Raw genomic sequence first — 18835 nt, 5'->3', positions numbered from 1 at the left:
GCAGAGCTGATAGACGGAGCGATCAAGGCGACGGTGAGTTAAGGCAAATTTATATACATATATACAGAGGCGTTACATATTCGGCGCTGGGGCCGACAGCTTATTGGGCTCGCACAGCGGTGCGACGACGACCCGCGATTTCTTCGTTCGCTGTCTCGCTGTCTCCCTCTCTCCGCGCAGCTTGGTTCTTTTATAGCCCTGGGCGATCGCTTGCATCAGCCAGGAGCGCGAAGCCTCCAATCAGGAACCGCTGTTGGTCGCTGGCTCGAACCGGATCCGCGGATGAGAGGGCTTGCCGCACGTTGCGGGAGAGATTTCCTTCGGTTGCGTCAGACGCATCGCCGGAGTTACCGGGGATTGCGTAAGACTCCCGCCTCGTTGCATCAGCGGGTGTTGACGCTGGTTGCGTCAGACGTTTTACCAGCTTGAATGCCTTGTCGAAGCAAGGAAGTTTGGGTTGGGAGCCCTGGCATAACAGCGAGCTGTTTTTATTGTTCACGCGTTGTTAACATCCCTACAGCGGAGAATTTTGCGACTGTTTAACGAAATAATCAGCCCTAGATTTAGTTTTATTATTATTATTATATTATTATTATTATTATTATTATTATTATTATTATTATTATTATTATTATTATTATTATTATTATTATTATTATTATTGTTGTTGTTGTTGTTGTTGTTGTTGTTGGTATTGGTGGTGGTGGTGGTGGTGTTCTTGTATGAGAGAAGTAATAACTCCCCTCTAGGACGTGGAATCTCCAGGAGCTAGCTCTCATGCCTTTAATTTTTATTAAATTTTCGCGAAAGAACGCTTCATTTAGTATGCAACGAATGATGCTCTGGTTCCCACCCACTTTGTCATCAAGGTGCTGGACTGCGTGCAATAACGGTGTACCGCGGTGCACTGCTGATCGCGATTAAGCCAGATCGAGATAAAATTTATCAAAAGTGATTATGCAGCTTGCTTAAAGGAGCCAGTCACGATCAAGAAATGCGATCCGGATCGGGCAAGATCGCGATCAAAAACGACCGTGTGACACCGCTATAAGGCGAACCGGAACGCTGAGGTGGGCTTTCCCTCATATAAACTCTTAATGCGGGTGAGCCAGCTCTGACGGGCGCCGGAGCCGCTTAACGTCCGCACGGAAAGCTTTCGAAGCACGCATCATGCGCAGCCTTGTTCACTCTAAGCAAATACACCTTAGATGTATCCAGGCACCCAAAGTGGCCTAAAGTTACCATTCGCACCGTCCTCTACGTGTGGGTGGTGTCCAGAAGAACGCGGGGTATGTCATCACCGATTACTTCAGTCGCCTGCATCTGGTGTCGTTGCCTTCGTCAGCTGACACTACTTAGTGCAGGAGTCTTAAACGCGCCTCAGCCAGCGGGCCGCAGTCACGCAGTTTAGTCCCGCATGCGTCGGGGCAGTGAAGAAGGTAATAGGGAAAGGGGGGGGGGGGATGAGTTCGTGCAAATTGTCAGCAAACGTTGCCATTTGAAAGAAAACCTTTCCCATATCTCATATACAGGTCATTTCTGAAGGATATTTGGCGCCATGATTCCACCATGCCGATACTGATCTCCAAGATGACCAAAATCTGGACGACGATTCTGAAATATACTTTTTTGTTTCACGGTTATGTTTTAACACATGGTGACCACTTGGGGCGCCTCACTAAAACAATGCTTTAGACCAGTCATGCCTGCGTAGGTCAAGAGTATCCTTATTAAGAAAATAATTTTTAAAAATGTGGGGTGAAGACCATCATGTGCGGGCCGCGGGCCGCGGGCAGCAAGCGAGAGGTTCGTGGGCCGCGTGTTTGAGACCCCTGACTTGTTGGTTTGCTGTCTAAATTCAATGTATTAAATTTAATAATGCATTCGGGCATTTAGCGACCCCGGTGTCTGTCAGAGCTGGCTTACCTGCAATAAAAGTTTGCATGCGGGAAATAACGAAGATGCGGGCCTTCAACACGCGTTCCTTGGCAGTGCGTTTTGCTTGCCCGAATGCGGACGTAGAGGAGACGTTGCAGTAAGCTATATGTATGGCCTTCAATATTATAACGCGCTGCGCCATTGAATCAAGGAGATGCCAATGGCAACCTCGCAGCAGCTTTCTCGACAAATCAAGAGTGTGACAGTGCCAAGTGTTGTATTTATAAAGGTAATCTAACCACACATTCCGATACTGCTGCAAAATTTGATAGATAATAACGCAGTATGTACTTTCTTGCAGTTTTATTCATCCTCAAATAAATCTATTTAATCGTTGAGTGTCCCTGTAAGGGCACTATAATAACGGGGCGGTGGGTGAAACAGCGGTACAAGAAGCAGCTGCTCCAAAGATAAAAAAGAAACAAAACGTAAACACGTGAATACGAAATTATCACTCGACGTTCCTTGGACGTAGCCAGTCATTCGAAACAGAACCGCAAAAGACAAGACACATGAAAGCGGAATGTTCCTTAACAAAAACATTTTGAGAAGGCAAGAAAAATTTAATAGCACCATTTATTACACGCATTTTAAGGGGAATCGCGAGTTTATGTTCTGCCTACCGTAAAGAGGAATTCAGACGGGGGACAAATGCTCGGGGGACAAAGGCGGAGCCTAGTGACGTCAGCTCGCGAGGAGAACTCTCCACAAATGTCCCCCACTCACACGGACGAGGCGAACGAAGGGGGAGACCAGTGTTAAGACTACTCTGGTGGCTTGTACCACCCGTTTGACGAGCTGCAGACGACGATGCAGCTGCAGACTGAACACCCACTGCCGCTCTCTGCAGGAGTATGGTGACCATAGCAGGAGCAAGTGCAACAATGTGGCCAAACAAGAGCCCGAAATTCCGTCATATCCCCCACCGCTGGGGGATCGTTTGTCCTGTCGGGGAAAAGGTCCCCGTCTCCTCCGAGGAGTCGTGGGGGAGTCGCGCCTACTCAGTAATTCGTGACGACATGGTCACGTGATCCGCAATCCCCCCCGTGTCCCCCGCCGATTTCTCCCTCGTGTGAATACCAAATGATTCCTACAAGAATTTGTATTTGCATTCCTGTATTGTTCGAGCTGCAGTGTTTTATGACTTTATTTCTTGTGTAAGGCTGTTCACTACCTTTGTTGATGTGTTCTTTTGATGTTTTTTTCTTGCACCCACTCCTACTTGGTGCAGTATTCTTAAACAAATAAATAAATAAACAAATAAATAAATAAATAAATAAATAATAAATAAATAAATAAATAAATAAATAAATAAATAAATAAATAAACTGAGGACTTTCTCGATACAGGTGACGTTCGTGGACTTTGATTCGGTGAGGGCGATGCGCAGCATTCTGGAAGTCGTCGAGTCCACTACGTCGACCCGCGGGCACCGTTCGCTTCGGCACTTACTCCCGTGGATGGTGCGCCGCCTGACGGGCCACGGGTCAGACGCGGACAAGAGCTTCCCGCTGACGCTGCACAGCCTGATGCCTCAAGCGGACCGGCAGAAGTTCTACACGTACCGCGGCTCGCTCACTACGCCGCCCTGCACGGAGTCCGTGCGCTGGACCATATTCAGCAGGAACGCGTTCATCTCGGAGGCGCTGGTAATTAAATTAAAGGGACACTAAAGGCAAATATTAAGTCGACGTTGATTGTTGAAATAGCGGTCCAGAAACCTCGTAGTGCTACTTTTATGCCAAGGAAGTGCTTATTTTGAAATAAAATCACGTTTTAGTGGTGCGCATCGCGTTAGCGCACTTCAAATCGCCCGCCTGAAATCCGACTTTCATACGTCCTTGCTGCCGTGCCCAACGTTGCCCGCCTTTACTGCGCGGCCGCCGACACTAGTAGCAGCAGAGCGAAAGTAGCGGGACCCACAGCAGCAACAACGGCCATCGAAGCCATCGAAGCTTGCCGCAATCGCCGCAATGGATGTGGACGGAGAACTTGACAACGAGACATTGGCTCGCGACGCTGGACTCCAATTCAGCGACTTGAGCCCCGATGTACGCGGAATGCGGTAGTGCCGGCGTCGTTGCATGCGGCATTTTGTCGAACTTTCTGTCAGAGCGACTTTCACGAGCGCGCAAAACACACGCGGCAGAACGCGATCCCGAAACTACCACTGAGACGCGACCGCGTGAGCGAAGCAGGGCGCCGGGAGAAGCGCAGTTCGGCGAAAACGGAACCTTTGAACCACGCGCGCCGTTCCCCATGGCAACGCCACAGAGGTTCTTTTTTCCATGAATCAAACGGAAACGAACAAACAGCACTTTATTACGTCTTTTGATGCACGGAAGGTTCTTTCTTTATTGCTGCTTGTTTGATTACTAGTGATTTATTGTAGGCAGACTCTCATACGTCATCGGGGTCTCTTCGAAAATGTCCCACTCGTGGCGCTCATCGTGTGATACATTTAGTTTTATTTCTCGGTAAGTAGGGCACTGCTGTTGATAATATTGCCGTTTTAGAAGTTGTCATACACTGAGCTTTCACTCTGACATAAATTGTTATTTGCCTTTAGTGTCCCTTTAAGCAAGCCTGTCGCCTCGACCGCCCAAAAGACGCTGTCCACGCCCCCCTCCCCCAACCCCCTTTAATACCTCGCCTTTGGACTGCTTTCTGATAGTAATGGTCTCAGGGCTTCGGCGAAACTTCACCCACTTCGCCCCCCCCCCCCCCCCCCCACACACACACACACTCCTTTACGGAGAACACTACATGTGTGCACGCCTATGCATGTAGATTGAACAGGTGAAGTTCATCTCTTTGCTTTCTTCCGTACCATGTCTAGGAATGACTCACAGGTTCCTTTATGCATTCGCCTAAGACGACTCCAAGGCGAAAGCCATCCTCTTATTCTTCTCAGTCGATGTATTGATCCTCCCTCGCCCCACTCCGAAAGCTTTCTGCACCTAACGAGGTTTTGCACGGCCCCCGTGATCGGAGGCATTGTGAGTTTTCTGAACCTCGCGTGCTTTTGCATTGCCTTAGTGATGGGTCCACCTTTGACCAAGCGATGATGTCATGCGATGACGTCACAAATTTTGGCAACCTGAGGCCTCATGATGACGCATATGGTGACGCCATTACATTATTTCTTGCATCACTTGTGTTGACGTCGCTTATACGTGGGAAGCAGACGGTCAATTTTCGCGTTTGATGAGGCGTCTAAGGCTTTCGGCTTAATAAATGTTAGCACACCTTTTTGAGCGAAGGCCGAACAGTAGTTCCAAGCTTTGCTTTTTCTTCTTTCGTTGCAGCTGAACCGACTGCGCAGACTTCGTGGACAAACGAAAAGCGGCTTTCTCGCGGACAACTTCCGACCACCGCAGAGGCTCCACGGTCGCAATATCATAAGTTCGTTTGCACCCTCCTGAATCTTGAAGGAAGAGCGCGACGTTTAAGCGACCGCGTTCACTTCGCATCTCATCGTAACCGCACAAGCGCATCCCTATTTACTAACATAGCTATTTGGAATTCATTGCCTTTAGAATTAAAATCATCGCACAACATTCATATTTTCACCTCGCGCAGCAATAAATATTAAGGCGAATATTAAGGTGAATATTAATCGCGTAATTAACTGTTATCAGCTATTAATATTTCTGTGGCAGTTTCGTATTCAACATTTGCTTTTGTATCACTGATGTCACTGATAATGAAACAAGTTGAATTTTGTCATGTCGTGATGTTTATTAATGTTGCTATTTGTTATTCTTGTTTGATCACTTGCTTTTAGTTATTTTCGTGTCATTTCTTTTCAATAGTGAGCGTTACCATTATGTATTCATATTATTCTTATTGTTAATAAAGCTTACTCATTGCTGTTCGCACGTCCGTATACTTTTGCTGAATTTTTGTAATTACACCATTCGTGTAATCGTAGGAGGTCCCCCTATCAGTTTCTCCGAAACTTTGGGACCTCCCAGTAATATGCTAACCATGTAACTCAACTTAACTGTTCTAATAAACTTGACTTGAAAATCACGTCTGTACTACAAGCGATAAAGCCAAACAAAACATTTGCTTCATGTCTACCGTAGCTATACGTAAATAATTGCGTTTTTTTTCTCGTTAATTTACGAGAAAATACTTTTGATGGATATTTGGCTCACGGGCTTTAACGTTCCCAAGCGACTCATGCTATGAGAGACGCCGTAGTGGAGGGCTCTGGATAAATTGAGACCACCTGGGATTTTTCAACGTGTACTGACATCGCACAGTACACGGGACTCTAAAATTTCGCCTCTATCGAAATGCGACCGCCGATATATGTTTTGTTTGGTTAAATGAGCTTGAATTACTTTAGCATCGTATTAGATTGCGTAGCACTTTTGCTGTTCTGTAATATACGAAATGTGCAAAAATGTTTACATTTCTTAATGTGTTTTATTAAATCTCTGAGACAATTGTATAAATCATGCGCTCTGTATTAGCCAAGTCATATATTTTTGTGGCCGATACCGTCTTCTAGTTTTGTAGAAGGCACCCTCGACAGTTCTCACATCAAGAGTTTTTTTTTTTTTTTTTTTTTTTTGTGACCCGATGCTGATCAATAAGCAACTGAAACCTGAAATACAGTTTTGACTGATCTTTCGCGCTGTTCACGCCTTCACTGTGGGTGGCATACACCGAAATCGCGGCTCTAGTCGCCGCGCTGGTGTCAGGCAGCCCGCGTCACCACGTGATGAAACATGGCGGCGCCCACGGAAGTGCCGACAGATATGGCTGCTATAGCCTGCCAAACGCTTTCAGCCATACGTTTACTCTCATCCACTATTGCAAGCGCGACTATACCGTGAAAGTAACGCCGCATGTGAAGCAACTTTACTCACTTTAGCTAGATGACGAGAAGTACAGTCGCCCAAATATTTAACTAGTGCGCGCGACGGGCAGTTTTTTCTGTCCGTCTTCGCCAGTTGACTGAATTAAGTTTAAAAAATGGTGAGGCCAAGCGCATGCCCGCAAAAATTTTTGCAACTTCGTTCCATCGTATGGCGCCGACAGATAGAAATGTCCCTACTGCGCACGCTGTAGTTAAAGATTTGGGCGGCTGTACAGCCTTGATTAGTATAACTTTATAAAGCTCCTCCATTACGTTTGCGCCGGAAAAAGTTGCCGAATCGAAGCGCGTCGGTCATCATGCTGACGTGCATATGCGTGCACAGGGTTTTCCATTAGGTGGGGTGAGGGGGCAAGTTTCACCACAGCGTCCCCCCACCCCCCGCCTTGTTGATCGAGTCCGAAACCATGGCCTCCGAGATTAGCCGGCGGCGCGCCGCCGGCGAATCTCGGAGGCTATGCCGGAGCGAAACGAGTTCCGCAGTGGATGCAAAAATAAAAATTAAGCGATGACGTGTTTCTCACAATAGCCTGCCACTAGTCCCGGCGTTCCGGGGGTAAAGGCAGTAAAGGTCGTAAGTAAACAGTTCTCTGAATGCAACATCAGGTCGCCATTATCGTAAAAAAATATGCGTAATCATAACCCTGCGCATTAAGAAATTACGTGAAAGATACGACTAAGTAAAATCACGGGGCAGAATTGGCGCGCCCTTTACATGATTAAGGGGGGGGGGGGGCTTCCCTGCGCACTTGTCACGTGCACCTGCAGTGTAGTGGCAACGCATTGGTTTTCTGTGGGGCCGTCGGCACGAAACACTGCCTAAGCGACGGGAGCCATCACTAACTGGCTAAAAACGGTGCCTCTGGCAGCCCTCACTGAGGGCTGCCTGGTGGCTGGAGCGAGAAATCCGATCGGACCTGGCGTCTCTGTAGTCTCCGTCTCCTCTCTACGTTCTTCCGCGACATTCTTTTTTTTTCTTTTTTCCCCCGTGATGGCGAGCCGGAATCGCGACGCCAACTCTCATCGGCGGAAAATGTCGATGAGACACCCGCTGCCTCGCACAGCTACCAACATGAACACGTGAAAAAACGGTGGTATGAAAGGTTTACAACTGGAACTGAAAATAACATGAAACGGGAAATCACACCAGAACAAACAATGAGAGAGACGCACTCCCATGGTACAACCACACGGCCGCGATGATAATCAGACAAACAAACAAGCATTTGTTGGATTTCCGTCTTCAATGCGGCAGTGGAGCGGACGGCATCACGACGGGCGGCACGTTGATCGTGTTGATCAACCTGCGTGACAGTTCCGCCACCAGCTGGCTGAAGACGAGCGAGTCTACGTTCTGTCCCACCAGGCTTAGCAGGAAGACGTCGCCGGCTGAAATGGCTGAGACGAGGGCCGCGATGCGCCGACTGTCCGGATAACGCCAGCTGAGAAGTCGACGCCTGAGCGGCACGTTCACCAACAGCAACGCGCGGTAGGACACTGCCAACACGCCAGCGAACAGCATGGTCGCGTACCAGAACCACAGGAATGCGAAGACTTTCTCGTTGATGATGTTGAGCGGGAGAACGCATATGGCCTCGAGGTTCTCGATCGACCCGGACTGGCCGTACTTGAGGAAAGTACACATGGCGATGCGCGGGAACGCTATCACGGCCGGACTCACGAACTCCCGGTGGTCCTCGCCGCGATGCCAGCGAACTAGGTCCCAGCCGTAGGTCAGGAACCCTCCTCCCAGAACGTAGTCGGTGAAGGCCGCCTGGGCTATGACGTTGGCGACACTGAGAAGTTCGCACAGGAGGTACTTGACCAGAAAGCAGCGATTGTGGCTCATGTTGAGCACCAGGAAGTCCACCATCTGGGACCGAAGTTCGGCGCTGTTCTGCGTCATGGCGGAACGTATGTCGAGTGCGGCGACGATGGCGGAAACCTTGCCGCCTTCCCAGGCCTTCCACAGCCAGCGGGGTGCGTAGAAGCACAGCGCCTGGGCGAACATGAGGAAGCAGATCCACTGGTAGTACGTGTGGTACTTGCGGTCTCCGAGTCCCCTTCTGGGAGGCTTGTGACCGGCGCCTGGGTAGACGACGCTCGCGTTGTAAGACGCGTTGAAGAGGGGGCGAAAGCTGAAGGTGGACTCGACCCAGCAAAACGAGTCGACCACGCTCTTCGGAACAGTCGGACAGTGGCAGTCGATGGGCGTCCCCACGTACTCCCTCGTGGTGAGGATCGTGCCGAAGGCCATTAAGAAGGCGACCGTGACGACGGTGTGAAGGCGGAAGACATTGCCGTCGGTGTGCACCTTCCGAACCTTGAAGAGCTTCTTCAGATTTCCGAGGATGTGGAGCATTTTTCGAAATAGTCGAAAGAGTCGAAAGTTATCGGTCGGTGCAGAAAAGGGGGTTGAAGACAAAAACTCCTGGTGCGTCGAGCGGCTCGTGCTCGCGACGGAAGTATAACGCCACGTGACCGAGCGCAGCGATCAACGCACTGGAATGCTGGTCAGCGCGAGCTCCCCGCGTTCCAGCGCGACCGTGCGCTGGCCGGCACAAACGCCGAACGCGCTCGCACGCTGGCAGCGTTCTTTTTCGAACGCTGTGAATTTCACTTGGCCACCCTATATGAGCGCAGCGCCCCAGACAACATTAAATGAAAATAAATGTCTTACTCACACCGCAGACGGCACACTCGATCTAGGGATGACACTTCAGAAAAGGGGGTTGGGGATGTTCCACCCCCCCCCCCCCCAAACTCCCCGACGCTTTTGCAGTTTGCATGCATATGTGTATACATATACGCGCGCACGCAGACATGCACAAAAAGGGGTCGGATCCCACCCGAAATAAAATCTACGCCTTTGGAACGGGGAGTGCGCGTGAGTATTTTTTGCCTTGGTGGCGAACATAGCAAGGAGAGGTCTCTAAAAACACGAAAGGCGAGGACAGTTGATACAGTTTCAGATTCTCGCTTCAAATCTCGAAAGCCGGGGACACGGTGGCAGTGGCCGGGGATATATACTACGCGCTTTGGAGCTCTCCTGTATTTTCGACTTCCAGTTACGGTGACTATAGAATATGGCGGCCTTTGATACTGTCAGACAGTGCAGCGTAGCCGGGGGGGGGGGGGGGGGGGGGGTTAAACCCCTCCGCAAATTTTCACTTGTGCATGTGGATATATGCAGGCACACATAAAACGCACGCACGAACGTACATAAAGTATGACTGAACCCCCTCCACCCCCCACCGGAAAAATTTCTGGCTACGCTACTGCTGTCAGACCTAGGACACAACAGCTGTTTGAAAATTTCAAAGGTGCGGGGTGTATGTTGCAACCAGAATTTTTCGGGGGGGGAGGGGTGTTGATTCATACTTTATGTATGTTCGTACGTGCGTTTGTATGTGTGTGTTTGTATACATGCAAAACTGAAAATTTTCGGGGCGGGGGGTGCGTGAACCCCTAACACCCCCCCCCCCCCCTGGCTACGCCAGTGTTACATATATACATCCAGAGAGAATGTAGAAAATTCGAGGGGAGTTGACCCTCCTAGATACTTTTCAAAGCACTCTTAGCGGCGCACTGCAAATGTGATGTAAAGAGCACTGCTGGCCTGAGCAATGCTCTGGGCCCGGTGCATCCTTCGGGCAGTGGCGTATCCAGAAGGAAGGCGGTAGGGGGCGATCGCCCCCCTCCCCATTCAGTGCCTGTCCTCCACCTCAATTAGCTCTCCACAATTAGCACTTCCCCATTATTAGCTCGTCAGGTTGCTTCGGCTACCAATGCCCAAAAAAAGGGGGAAGGAAGATCTTTTCCCCACTCTCTACTTCTCTCTTCCCCCCCCCCCCCCCCCCAAAGTAGGCACCTGGATCCGTCTTTGCCCTCAGGTATGTGGTCTTAATTGTAAGAGCCTACAGAGTGTACTTGTTCATATCAGCACGCGCTGATTGGATATGGCTCTACAGCAGCAGTTCCAATTGGTGCTGATCCGCCAGCTTTCGATCTCTTCCAATGAGCACGCGCTTCCGCATTCTCACACCTACCGCTTTGCCACACTATCCATGCCATGCATGATATGGGGCAAGATTATTCTAGTACACTGTAGCAAGGTGGTGGAACACGTAGGGACATTTTCCCTTCCGAGCCTTGAAGACCAGCGACGTTTGGTGAACAGGGCCCAGCTGTCAGCTCAGGCCCACGGCTTCCTGGGCTAGGACGCCGTCCACCTTGGTCGACTCGAATCGGTCGCCGGCTCTTTTTTAAACGCCGGCTCTTTTTTAAAGTTTATTCCTCCTCTTATTTCCAATAGAAGTGAATATGTCAACGTATGCAATGTCAAGGGATATGCTATGTGAAGGGCTAATCGAGGCTCATCTTGGCCATTGCCGTCATGTTCCGTATAAAGTCCGAATCGATAACATCGCCCCGCGTTTCGCATGTTCCACGTGCGAGTGAAAGCTTGCAAAGGCTGCAGACAAGCGCGGCTCAAGGGCTCAAGGGGATATGAAACGCGCCAATCGGCTCCGTCGGGCCCGCGCCGGTCAGACAAAGGAGCATGAAGGGGGCTTAGGGGAGGGGGGGGGGCTGTGTTACTCGGGCAGCGACTGCAAACTTTGATCAAAAGGGCGTGGTGGCGCGCGCGCTATCTCGACTGAGATAAGTAGAAGGGTCATACCCTTGTATGCTCTCACCACTTCGCCCTGAAGCGACAGACAGCGCGAAAACCGCTTCGCTCCCTGGAGCGGCCGCATTCCCTTATGCCAGCGTTTTGTATTAGAGTACCGCCAGATAAGTTAGCTGCTAGCCTTACTTCGTATAACATTCCTATTTGTTGATATTGAGTATAAGCGCGACTTGACAAGGAAGGACGCAGAAAAAAAAACCCGCATTTCCCCGAAGGGGAGTATGAGGAAGTGCGAAGCACGGGGTGATGCTATGAGGGGGCGCGCGCGACTAAACTGCAGAGCCGAGCGAAGGAGACGGCAGCGAGAGAGCACGCCCAGCCGACCCACGGAGGTCTGGCCGTTTTTAAGTGCAAAGCACTTTTACTGATGATGATGATCTGTCTTCCGAACTCGTTCCAAAGAACCCGCAACGCGTTCAACTTGTTGGCGGCGTTGCGCACGCCCGAGATGGGGCTCAGGTTGTTGTCGAACCACAGTCGATCGCACACCGCGCAGCTGTATCCGAAGCTGCGGTCCAGGAAGTCTCTCTTGAAGCGCGCGTCCGGCCGATCGAATTCGAGGGCCCGCGCTCGCTCACGCATCGCGCGTCCCCGCGCCAGATCGGCTTCGGGGTGCTCGGCTCGCTTCGCACGCTTTCGTTCGGCGTCTCGCCGCCGGCCTTCATCACCACAGGCAATGTGCGGGGCGCGCGCAGCCACGGAGCGGAGGGCGGAGCGCGCGCAGTCACGTGGGGCGTGACGTCGCTGCGCCGTTGCTACAGACGCTCCTCTCCGCTCCTCGCGCCGTTGCTATGGGACGGCGGATTCAGGGTCGCTTATAAAGTGCATTCGCACTTAAAAGTCATGGAAACAGCACTGTGTTCATGCCTGTATGTCGCACTTAGCTCACTCTATCATGGATGCTAACAAACAGGGGCGTAGCCAGAAATTTTTTTCGAGGGGGGGGGGAGGGGGGGTTCAACCATACTTTATGTATGTTCATGCGTGCGTTTGTATGTGTGAGTGTATATATGCGCAAGCAAAATTGAAACATTTCGGAGGGGGGGGGGTTGACCCCCCCCCCTTGGCTACACCCCTGCTAACAAACTAGCCCAGCAACATCTTTCATCCACTTTGTTTCTATCGCATGACGATTCTGAAGTCTAATCTGGTTGCTTCTATAAAAAAATAGTCGGATACAACTTTAGAAGTCAGCGGCATTTCCTCCTCAAAGGCGGAAGAACACAAGCCTGCACCAATGGGCGCGCACTCGGGACTGACGTCATGAGCGGGCCCGCCCAGACGAACCGAAGGCGGAGCCTTCGGTTCGTCTGGGCGGGGCCTCTCCTGACTTCTTAAGTTGTATCCGACTATAGGTTGTTGCTAGGCTTTAGCTAGCTCAGCCACGACACGTATGTCCGAACTCCAGGATTCGGGGGCGGATCACCGTCGAGAGCAGTCGCACCTCACTTCGGCTCCGCCAATTTTCGGCCCTCGCGCCGGTCCTTTCGACCCTATCCGGATAATTTCTTCGCGGGTGGCTGGAGCACATTGTCTGGATTTCTTCGACATCCACTTTATTGCGAAACTCGCCCGGGGTGGCCCTGGAGAGCTTTCGAAAGCCTTCGACCACGCCGTGCACCGACCTAGGCCTCTTAGGCTTAGCTCGAGTGCGGCCGCCTGCACATCAGCTGACAGACGGAGCGACCGCCCGGCCGCCCGCCGCTGCCTCGTCGCCCATCTCCTAGCTGTCCACCGCTATGGAGTATATTGTCGAAGGACAGGACGTGTCCCCCGAGGAACTCTCGGACGAATCCTGGCAGTCCCCAGGCCTCCGCGCCCAAGAGCAACGCCGCGCAGCCTTGCGCCTTGCCACCGCCGCAGCTAAGCCCACCACCACGCCGGCTTCTCTGCCTTCGTCGAAGCGGGTAAATGCATCGCCTCCGCAGCACCGCCGCCGCGCTCCGCTCCCTCGTCTCCCGGCGGACACGATTCACATCGTCGGCCGCCCCAAAAGCCCCGTAGAACTCACCAAGCTCCAGCCTTGGCACTTGTACAGCGCCTTGCTGCAAGCAGCGTGCCTGCAAGACCTCCCGCCCGCATCTCGCGACACGGTGCGGATCCACCCCGTCAACAACACTTTTACGCTCAGCGTCGCGGACTCGGCTCGTGCTCAAGCATACCTCCGCATCACCTCCCTCACGGTTTCCGGCAACACTTTCCCCGTCCACCTTTACGCCCCACCGCCAGACGATGCCCTCAGGGGCACACTGTACCACGCCTTCGACGACTTCACCGACCAAGCCATCCTTGAAGACCTTCAGGCAAGCAATCCTACCCTCTCTGTTGTGGGCGGCCGCCGCATGGGCAAGGCCCCTCACATCTTGGTCACCCTCATGGAGCCGAAACTACCGCGGTGGATCTTCTACCACGGTGTCCAGCTTCGCCTCCTTCCGTTCCGCAACAAGGTGGAAGCCTGCTACAATTGCCGCTCGACCGGCCACCGGACCGACGTGTGCCCCAAGCCGCGGCAGGAGCGGTGCCATCGGTGCGGCGCTGCTCACCCCACACCGCCCGAAGTATCTCCACCCACTTGCAACCCCCGCTGCATCGTCTGCAATGGGAATCACTCCACGTACAGTTCCAACTGTAAACACCGCTACGTGCAGCGCCCTCAACGCCAGAAGGCCCCGGTACCTGACACACACCCCTCGCCACAACAGCCTGTTCCGCCCGCAGCGGCAGTGCGCTCTTCCCAGCAAGCAGCAAGTGGTCCCTCACCAGATCCACCGCCCAAGTTGGTTACTGCCTCTCCGCCCCCCGTACCAGCGGTGCCTAAACCCGCATCACAGCCCATGAATTCGACATGGCCCCGCGGCGCCCCCGGCTTGCCCTCGGAGCCGCAGGTTGTTGCACTGCAGCAAGAAAACGCCTCCCTCCGACAGCAGGTCACTGCACAAAGCGCTCAAATTGCAGCTCAGAAGACCCAAATTGATTCCCTCCAAGCGAAACTGCAAGCTCTTGAAGAGAAGCTGGAATCAGCCATCACAGTGAAATCCTCTCTGCCCTCTACCATTTGCTCCTCCTCCGACATGGACGTTCAGACTCCCGAAGGATGCACTGGCAAGCGCCGTCGACCCAACACTCCCCTTGAATCTCTTCACCTTTCTGAAGAGGTCCAGGTATCCATCAAGACGGCCTTGGTGGATCTTGAAAAGCGGTTGGATAGCCGCTTCAACTCCGTCCACCAGCTTCTCACTGCACAGCACGAAGCTCTAAATTCCCTGCGCACAGACTTCGCCGCCTACCCCCCCGCCACGTCCTTCCAATCTCTACAGTCAACAGTTGATGGCCTACAAACTGCCATGCTTGGAAGCATCCGAGCAAACCCACCCCTCCATGCCCGCACCACCACCTCCTCCGGCGCCGCCCGAACCTCGCAAACACCGGCCGAGGCAACATCTTCCTCTGTTAAAAATGGCTGACCGATCCATCGTCACCATTTGGCAGTGGAACTGCCGTGGTTTTCGTCCCAAGCGTAACCACCTCCTTCTCCACCTACAACAACTAGACCCCTCGGACGCGCCTGATATCATCGTACTACAGGAAACTCACGCCGACGTCTCCCTCTCGGGTTACGTCGCCTACAAGTAACTCACCATCCTCTGCCCCATCCCGTGACGGCCGTCCTCACCCGGCGGACGCTCGCCGTCAATCGACACGATCTACCCTTCCCTGCAGTCCATCACGTCTTTCTCGAGATACTACCTCAGCAACGTGAACAGCCCTCTCTGTTTATTCTCAACGTGTACAACCCCCCTCGCTCCACTGAAGATGCGTCTCTCCTAGCCTTGCTCCGTGCCGCTGCAGCGAAAGCAGCCAAATCACTCCTTCTTATTCTCGGCGACTTCAACGTCAAGCATCCGGACTGGGGTTACTCGAAGGCAGATGGCCCCGGAAGGAGGCTGTGGCAGCTCGCTCACGACCTCAACCTTTCCCTGCTCACCGACCCCACGCAACTAACGCGCATCGGCAACAGTGTGTGCCGCGATACCACCCCGGACCTCAGCTTCTGCCGCAGCGTGCGCGACGCGCGCTGGTCTAACACGCATCAGTCCCTCGGCAGTGACCACTATGTCCTCACCATTCAAGTTCTCACCTCCCCCAGCAATCCGCGCCCACACACGGCCCGCTATACAGACTGGGACGCTTTCCGAGAACGCCGGTTGCACTCCGCCACTTCCAACATCGAGGACCTCTCGACGTGGACCGACCAGCTGCTAGCGGACCTCGACGCAGTCACCGCCTCGATCCCCACCACGGAGGACCATCCGGCAACTGACGCCCGTCTTGCCCACCTGTGGGCCGCCTGCACCGGCCTTTGCAACCGTTGGCAGAAGCAACGTCACAACCATCGCTTACGCCGCCGCATCGCGCACCTCGATCGTACGATCGAGCAACACACCACCGCGCTCGCCCGCCAACAGTGGGAGCAGCTCTGCTGGGGTCTCTCTGGTCAGTTGGGCTGCAAAGAGTCCTGGCATCTCCTCCGCCACCTCCTCGACCCTGCTTCCGCCAAGTCGGTCGCTCGGCAGCAGTTACAACGAGTGGTCCGGGCTTACCCCGGCGACACTCCGTCGCTGATGGCAGACCTGTCCGCCAAATACCTTCAGCTTCTGCCTCCTGGCACACCTCCTCCCCCTCTCGCGTCCTACTCTGGGGCCCCCAACCCAGTACTGGACGCCGATATCACGGAAGCGGAGGTCTACGCGGCATTACAGAAGCTCCGCACCACTTCCGCCCCCGGCCCAGATCGCATCCCCAACAAGCTCCTCCGAAACCTCGACGCCCCTTCGGTTGCTACCCTCACTTCGTTCCTCAACGAGTGCTGGCGCTCCGGCAACCTCCCCCAATCATGGAAACACGCTCGCGTGGCTTTCATCCCCAAGCCGGGCAAGAAACTCACAATCGAGAATCTCAGGCCCATTTCACTCACCTCGTGCGTCGGAAAGCTTCTAGAACATGTCGTTCTCGCTCGCTTGCAAACGTACACGGACGCACACCATCTCCTTCCCCACACCATGCTTGGTTTCCGCCCCCACCTATCCACGCAAGATGCCCTCTTACAACTCCACCATGATCTCCTCGACCCACCCACATTTTCAGACACAAAGGCTCTCCTTAGCCTGGACCTTCACAAGGCGTTCGACCACGTCTCCCATTCGGCTATCCTTGCCGAACTCGCAGCCCTCAACCCCGGCACCCGCACCTACAACTACATTCGCGCGTTCCTCACCGCCCGCACGGCCGAAATCATCATAGGGGACCTCCCGTCTCCTACGTACGAGCTTGGCCCTCGTGGCACCCCTCAGGGCGCCGTCTTGTTGCCTTTTCTATTCAATCTTGTCCTCCGCTCGCTTCCTGGCAAGCTGGACCGTATCCCCGGTCTTAAACACACCCTGTACGCGGACGATATTGCTCTCTGGGTCACGTCGGGCTCTGACGGCCATATCGAGCAGACGTTGCAACGCGCAACCGACGTCGTCACGTCCCACGTGCACGCGGCCGGTCTTACTTGCTCAGCGGCCAAATCGGCCCTTCTTCTCATGCGGCCTCCCGACCGGCGTCGCTACAAAGCTCCCCACCCCACCATCACGGTTCATGCCAACTCTACTCCTGTCCCCGTCGTTTCGCATCTCCGCGTGCTCGGGCTGATCCTACAGTCCAACCGCCATAATACACACACCATAGACAAGCTCTCGCTCTCGGTGCAGCAGACCGCACGTATACTCGCCCGTGTCCGTGCGCGGCGTGAGGGCATGCGAGAACACGATCTACTTCGCCTTGTCGACGCTTTCGTCGTTTCCCGCCTCACGTACGGCCTTCCTTATACACGTCTCCTTAAATCGGAACGCGATAAAATTGACGTCCTCATCCGCCGGGCATACAAGACTGCCCTCGGCCTTCCCCCCAACACGTCCACCGATCGTCTTCTCCGTTTGGGTGTACACAACACGCTCGACGAGTTGATTGAGGCTCACCGCTCCGCTCAAGTGCAACGCCTTTACCGTTCGCCGACCGGTCGCCACATCCTTTCCTCCATCGGCCACGACACCTCCTCCCACCCTCCGGATCTGGTCTCATTACCCGATGCTATTCGAGCGGCGTTCTACATCAAGCCGCTACCTAAGAATATGCTGGCGGGCCACCACGACGCTCGCCGCCAAGCCCGTGCCGCCATGCTTCAAGCAAAGTACGCCGACCACCCGGCCGTCGCCTACGTAGATGCGGCCCGATACAATGCACGCAGGGACGCCTTCGTAGTCGTTTCCGTGTCGCCCTCCTCAGCTCCTTTGGGGCCGATCATCACGGCTGGCACCGTCAGAACGCCTTACGCCGTCGAGGCGGAGGAAGTGGCCATTGCTTTGGCCGCGACCTCGGCTGACGCAAGCGTCATAATCAGCCACTCCAAACAAGCCATTTCCAATTTCGCGCGAGGTCTCGTCTCGCCTACCACTTTACGGCTACTTCGGCCCCTACTGCAGCAAGATGAGCAGTGCCGCATAGAACTGATCTGGGTCCCCGCCCACTCGGGTCACCCCGGCAACGAGACAGCTCACCAACGCGCTCGAGGATTCGTCGACCGAGCGGTGGGCCACTCAGAGTCGGACGCCCTGGTGCCGGAGCCCCTGGTCACCTACCACGACATCACTCAGCACTATCGCCTCGAGCGATATTTCTATTCACATCCTCACAGCAGCCTTCCCAAGCGGTCCGAGATCGCCTGGCGTCGCCTCCAGACCCGCACCTTCCCGTGCCCCCTCGTGTTTTCATACATGCACCCAGGTGCCATCGATCCACGCTGCTGCATGTGCGGCAACGTTGCCTCGTTGAACCACATCCTCTGTGGCTGCCCGGAGGATCCCCCGCCCGCCGACCTCCTTTGCTCACCCCCCACCGAGGAACAATGGGAGGCCCTTCTCTCCAGCAACGAGAGAGACATCCAGACACGGGTCCTGAAACGAGCAGAAGAAGTCATCGAGAAGCACAGCCTGGCAGCCTTCGTGGCTTAGCCTCCCTTACCCCTCACCCCTTCGACTAATAAAGTTGTTACTCACTCCGACAGGGCCGTACCCAGGAATTTTTTTCGGGGGGGGTTTGCGTGTAGAACGGCTGCCATTTTTTAAGATTTATACTGGCTTATTTTTGTGAATAAATCAAGTACATCGCTTACTTGTAATAATTCGATGGTACTTTTCAATTATTTGTACCCAAATAAAGAAATTGGTATGTCAACCTCAAATTCTGGTTAAAGCAAGAAATAAGTTTGGACAATA

General features: G+C 53.5%; 2 protein-coding genes across 2 annotated transcripts; one reads left to right on the top strand and one right to left on the bottom strand.

Annotated features, from left to right (window-relative positions):
* Nucleotides 1–8072: 8072 nt before the first annotated feature.
* Nucleotides 8073–9204, bottom strand: LOC119389269 (innexin shaking-B). Its single transcript, XM_037656471.2, has one exon. It carries the CDS (start codon nucleotides 9189–9191, stop codon nucleotides 8073–8075), a length of 1119 nt encoding a protein of 372 aa, XP_037512399.1. The 5' UTR covers nucleotides 9192–9204.
* Nucleotides 9205–13258: 4054 nt separating this feature from the next.
* LOC119389268 (uncharacterized) lies at nucleotides 13259–18571 on the top strand. The gene is made up of 2 exons (XM_037656470.1): nucleotides 13259–14953; nucleotides 15272–18571. The coding sequence occupies exons 1-2, from the start codon at nucleotides 13259–13261 to the stop codon at nucleotides 18569–18571; spliced, it is 4995 nt and encodes a 1664-aa protein (XP_037512398.1).
* Nucleotides 18572–18835: the final 264 nt, after the last annotated feature.

This window comes from Rhipicephalus sanguineus, chromosome 4 (genome assembly GCF_013339695.2).
Source record: "Rhipicephalus sanguineus isolate Rsan-2018 chromosome 4, BIME_Rsan_1.4, whole genome shotgun sequence".
Classification (NCBI taxonomy): Eukaryota; Metazoa; Arthropoda; class Arachnida; order Ixodida; family Ixodidae; genus Rhipicephalus; species Rhipicephalus sanguineus.
Note: the sequence above shows the minus strand (reverse complement) of the source record. Positions and strands in the feature narration are given on the sequence as shown.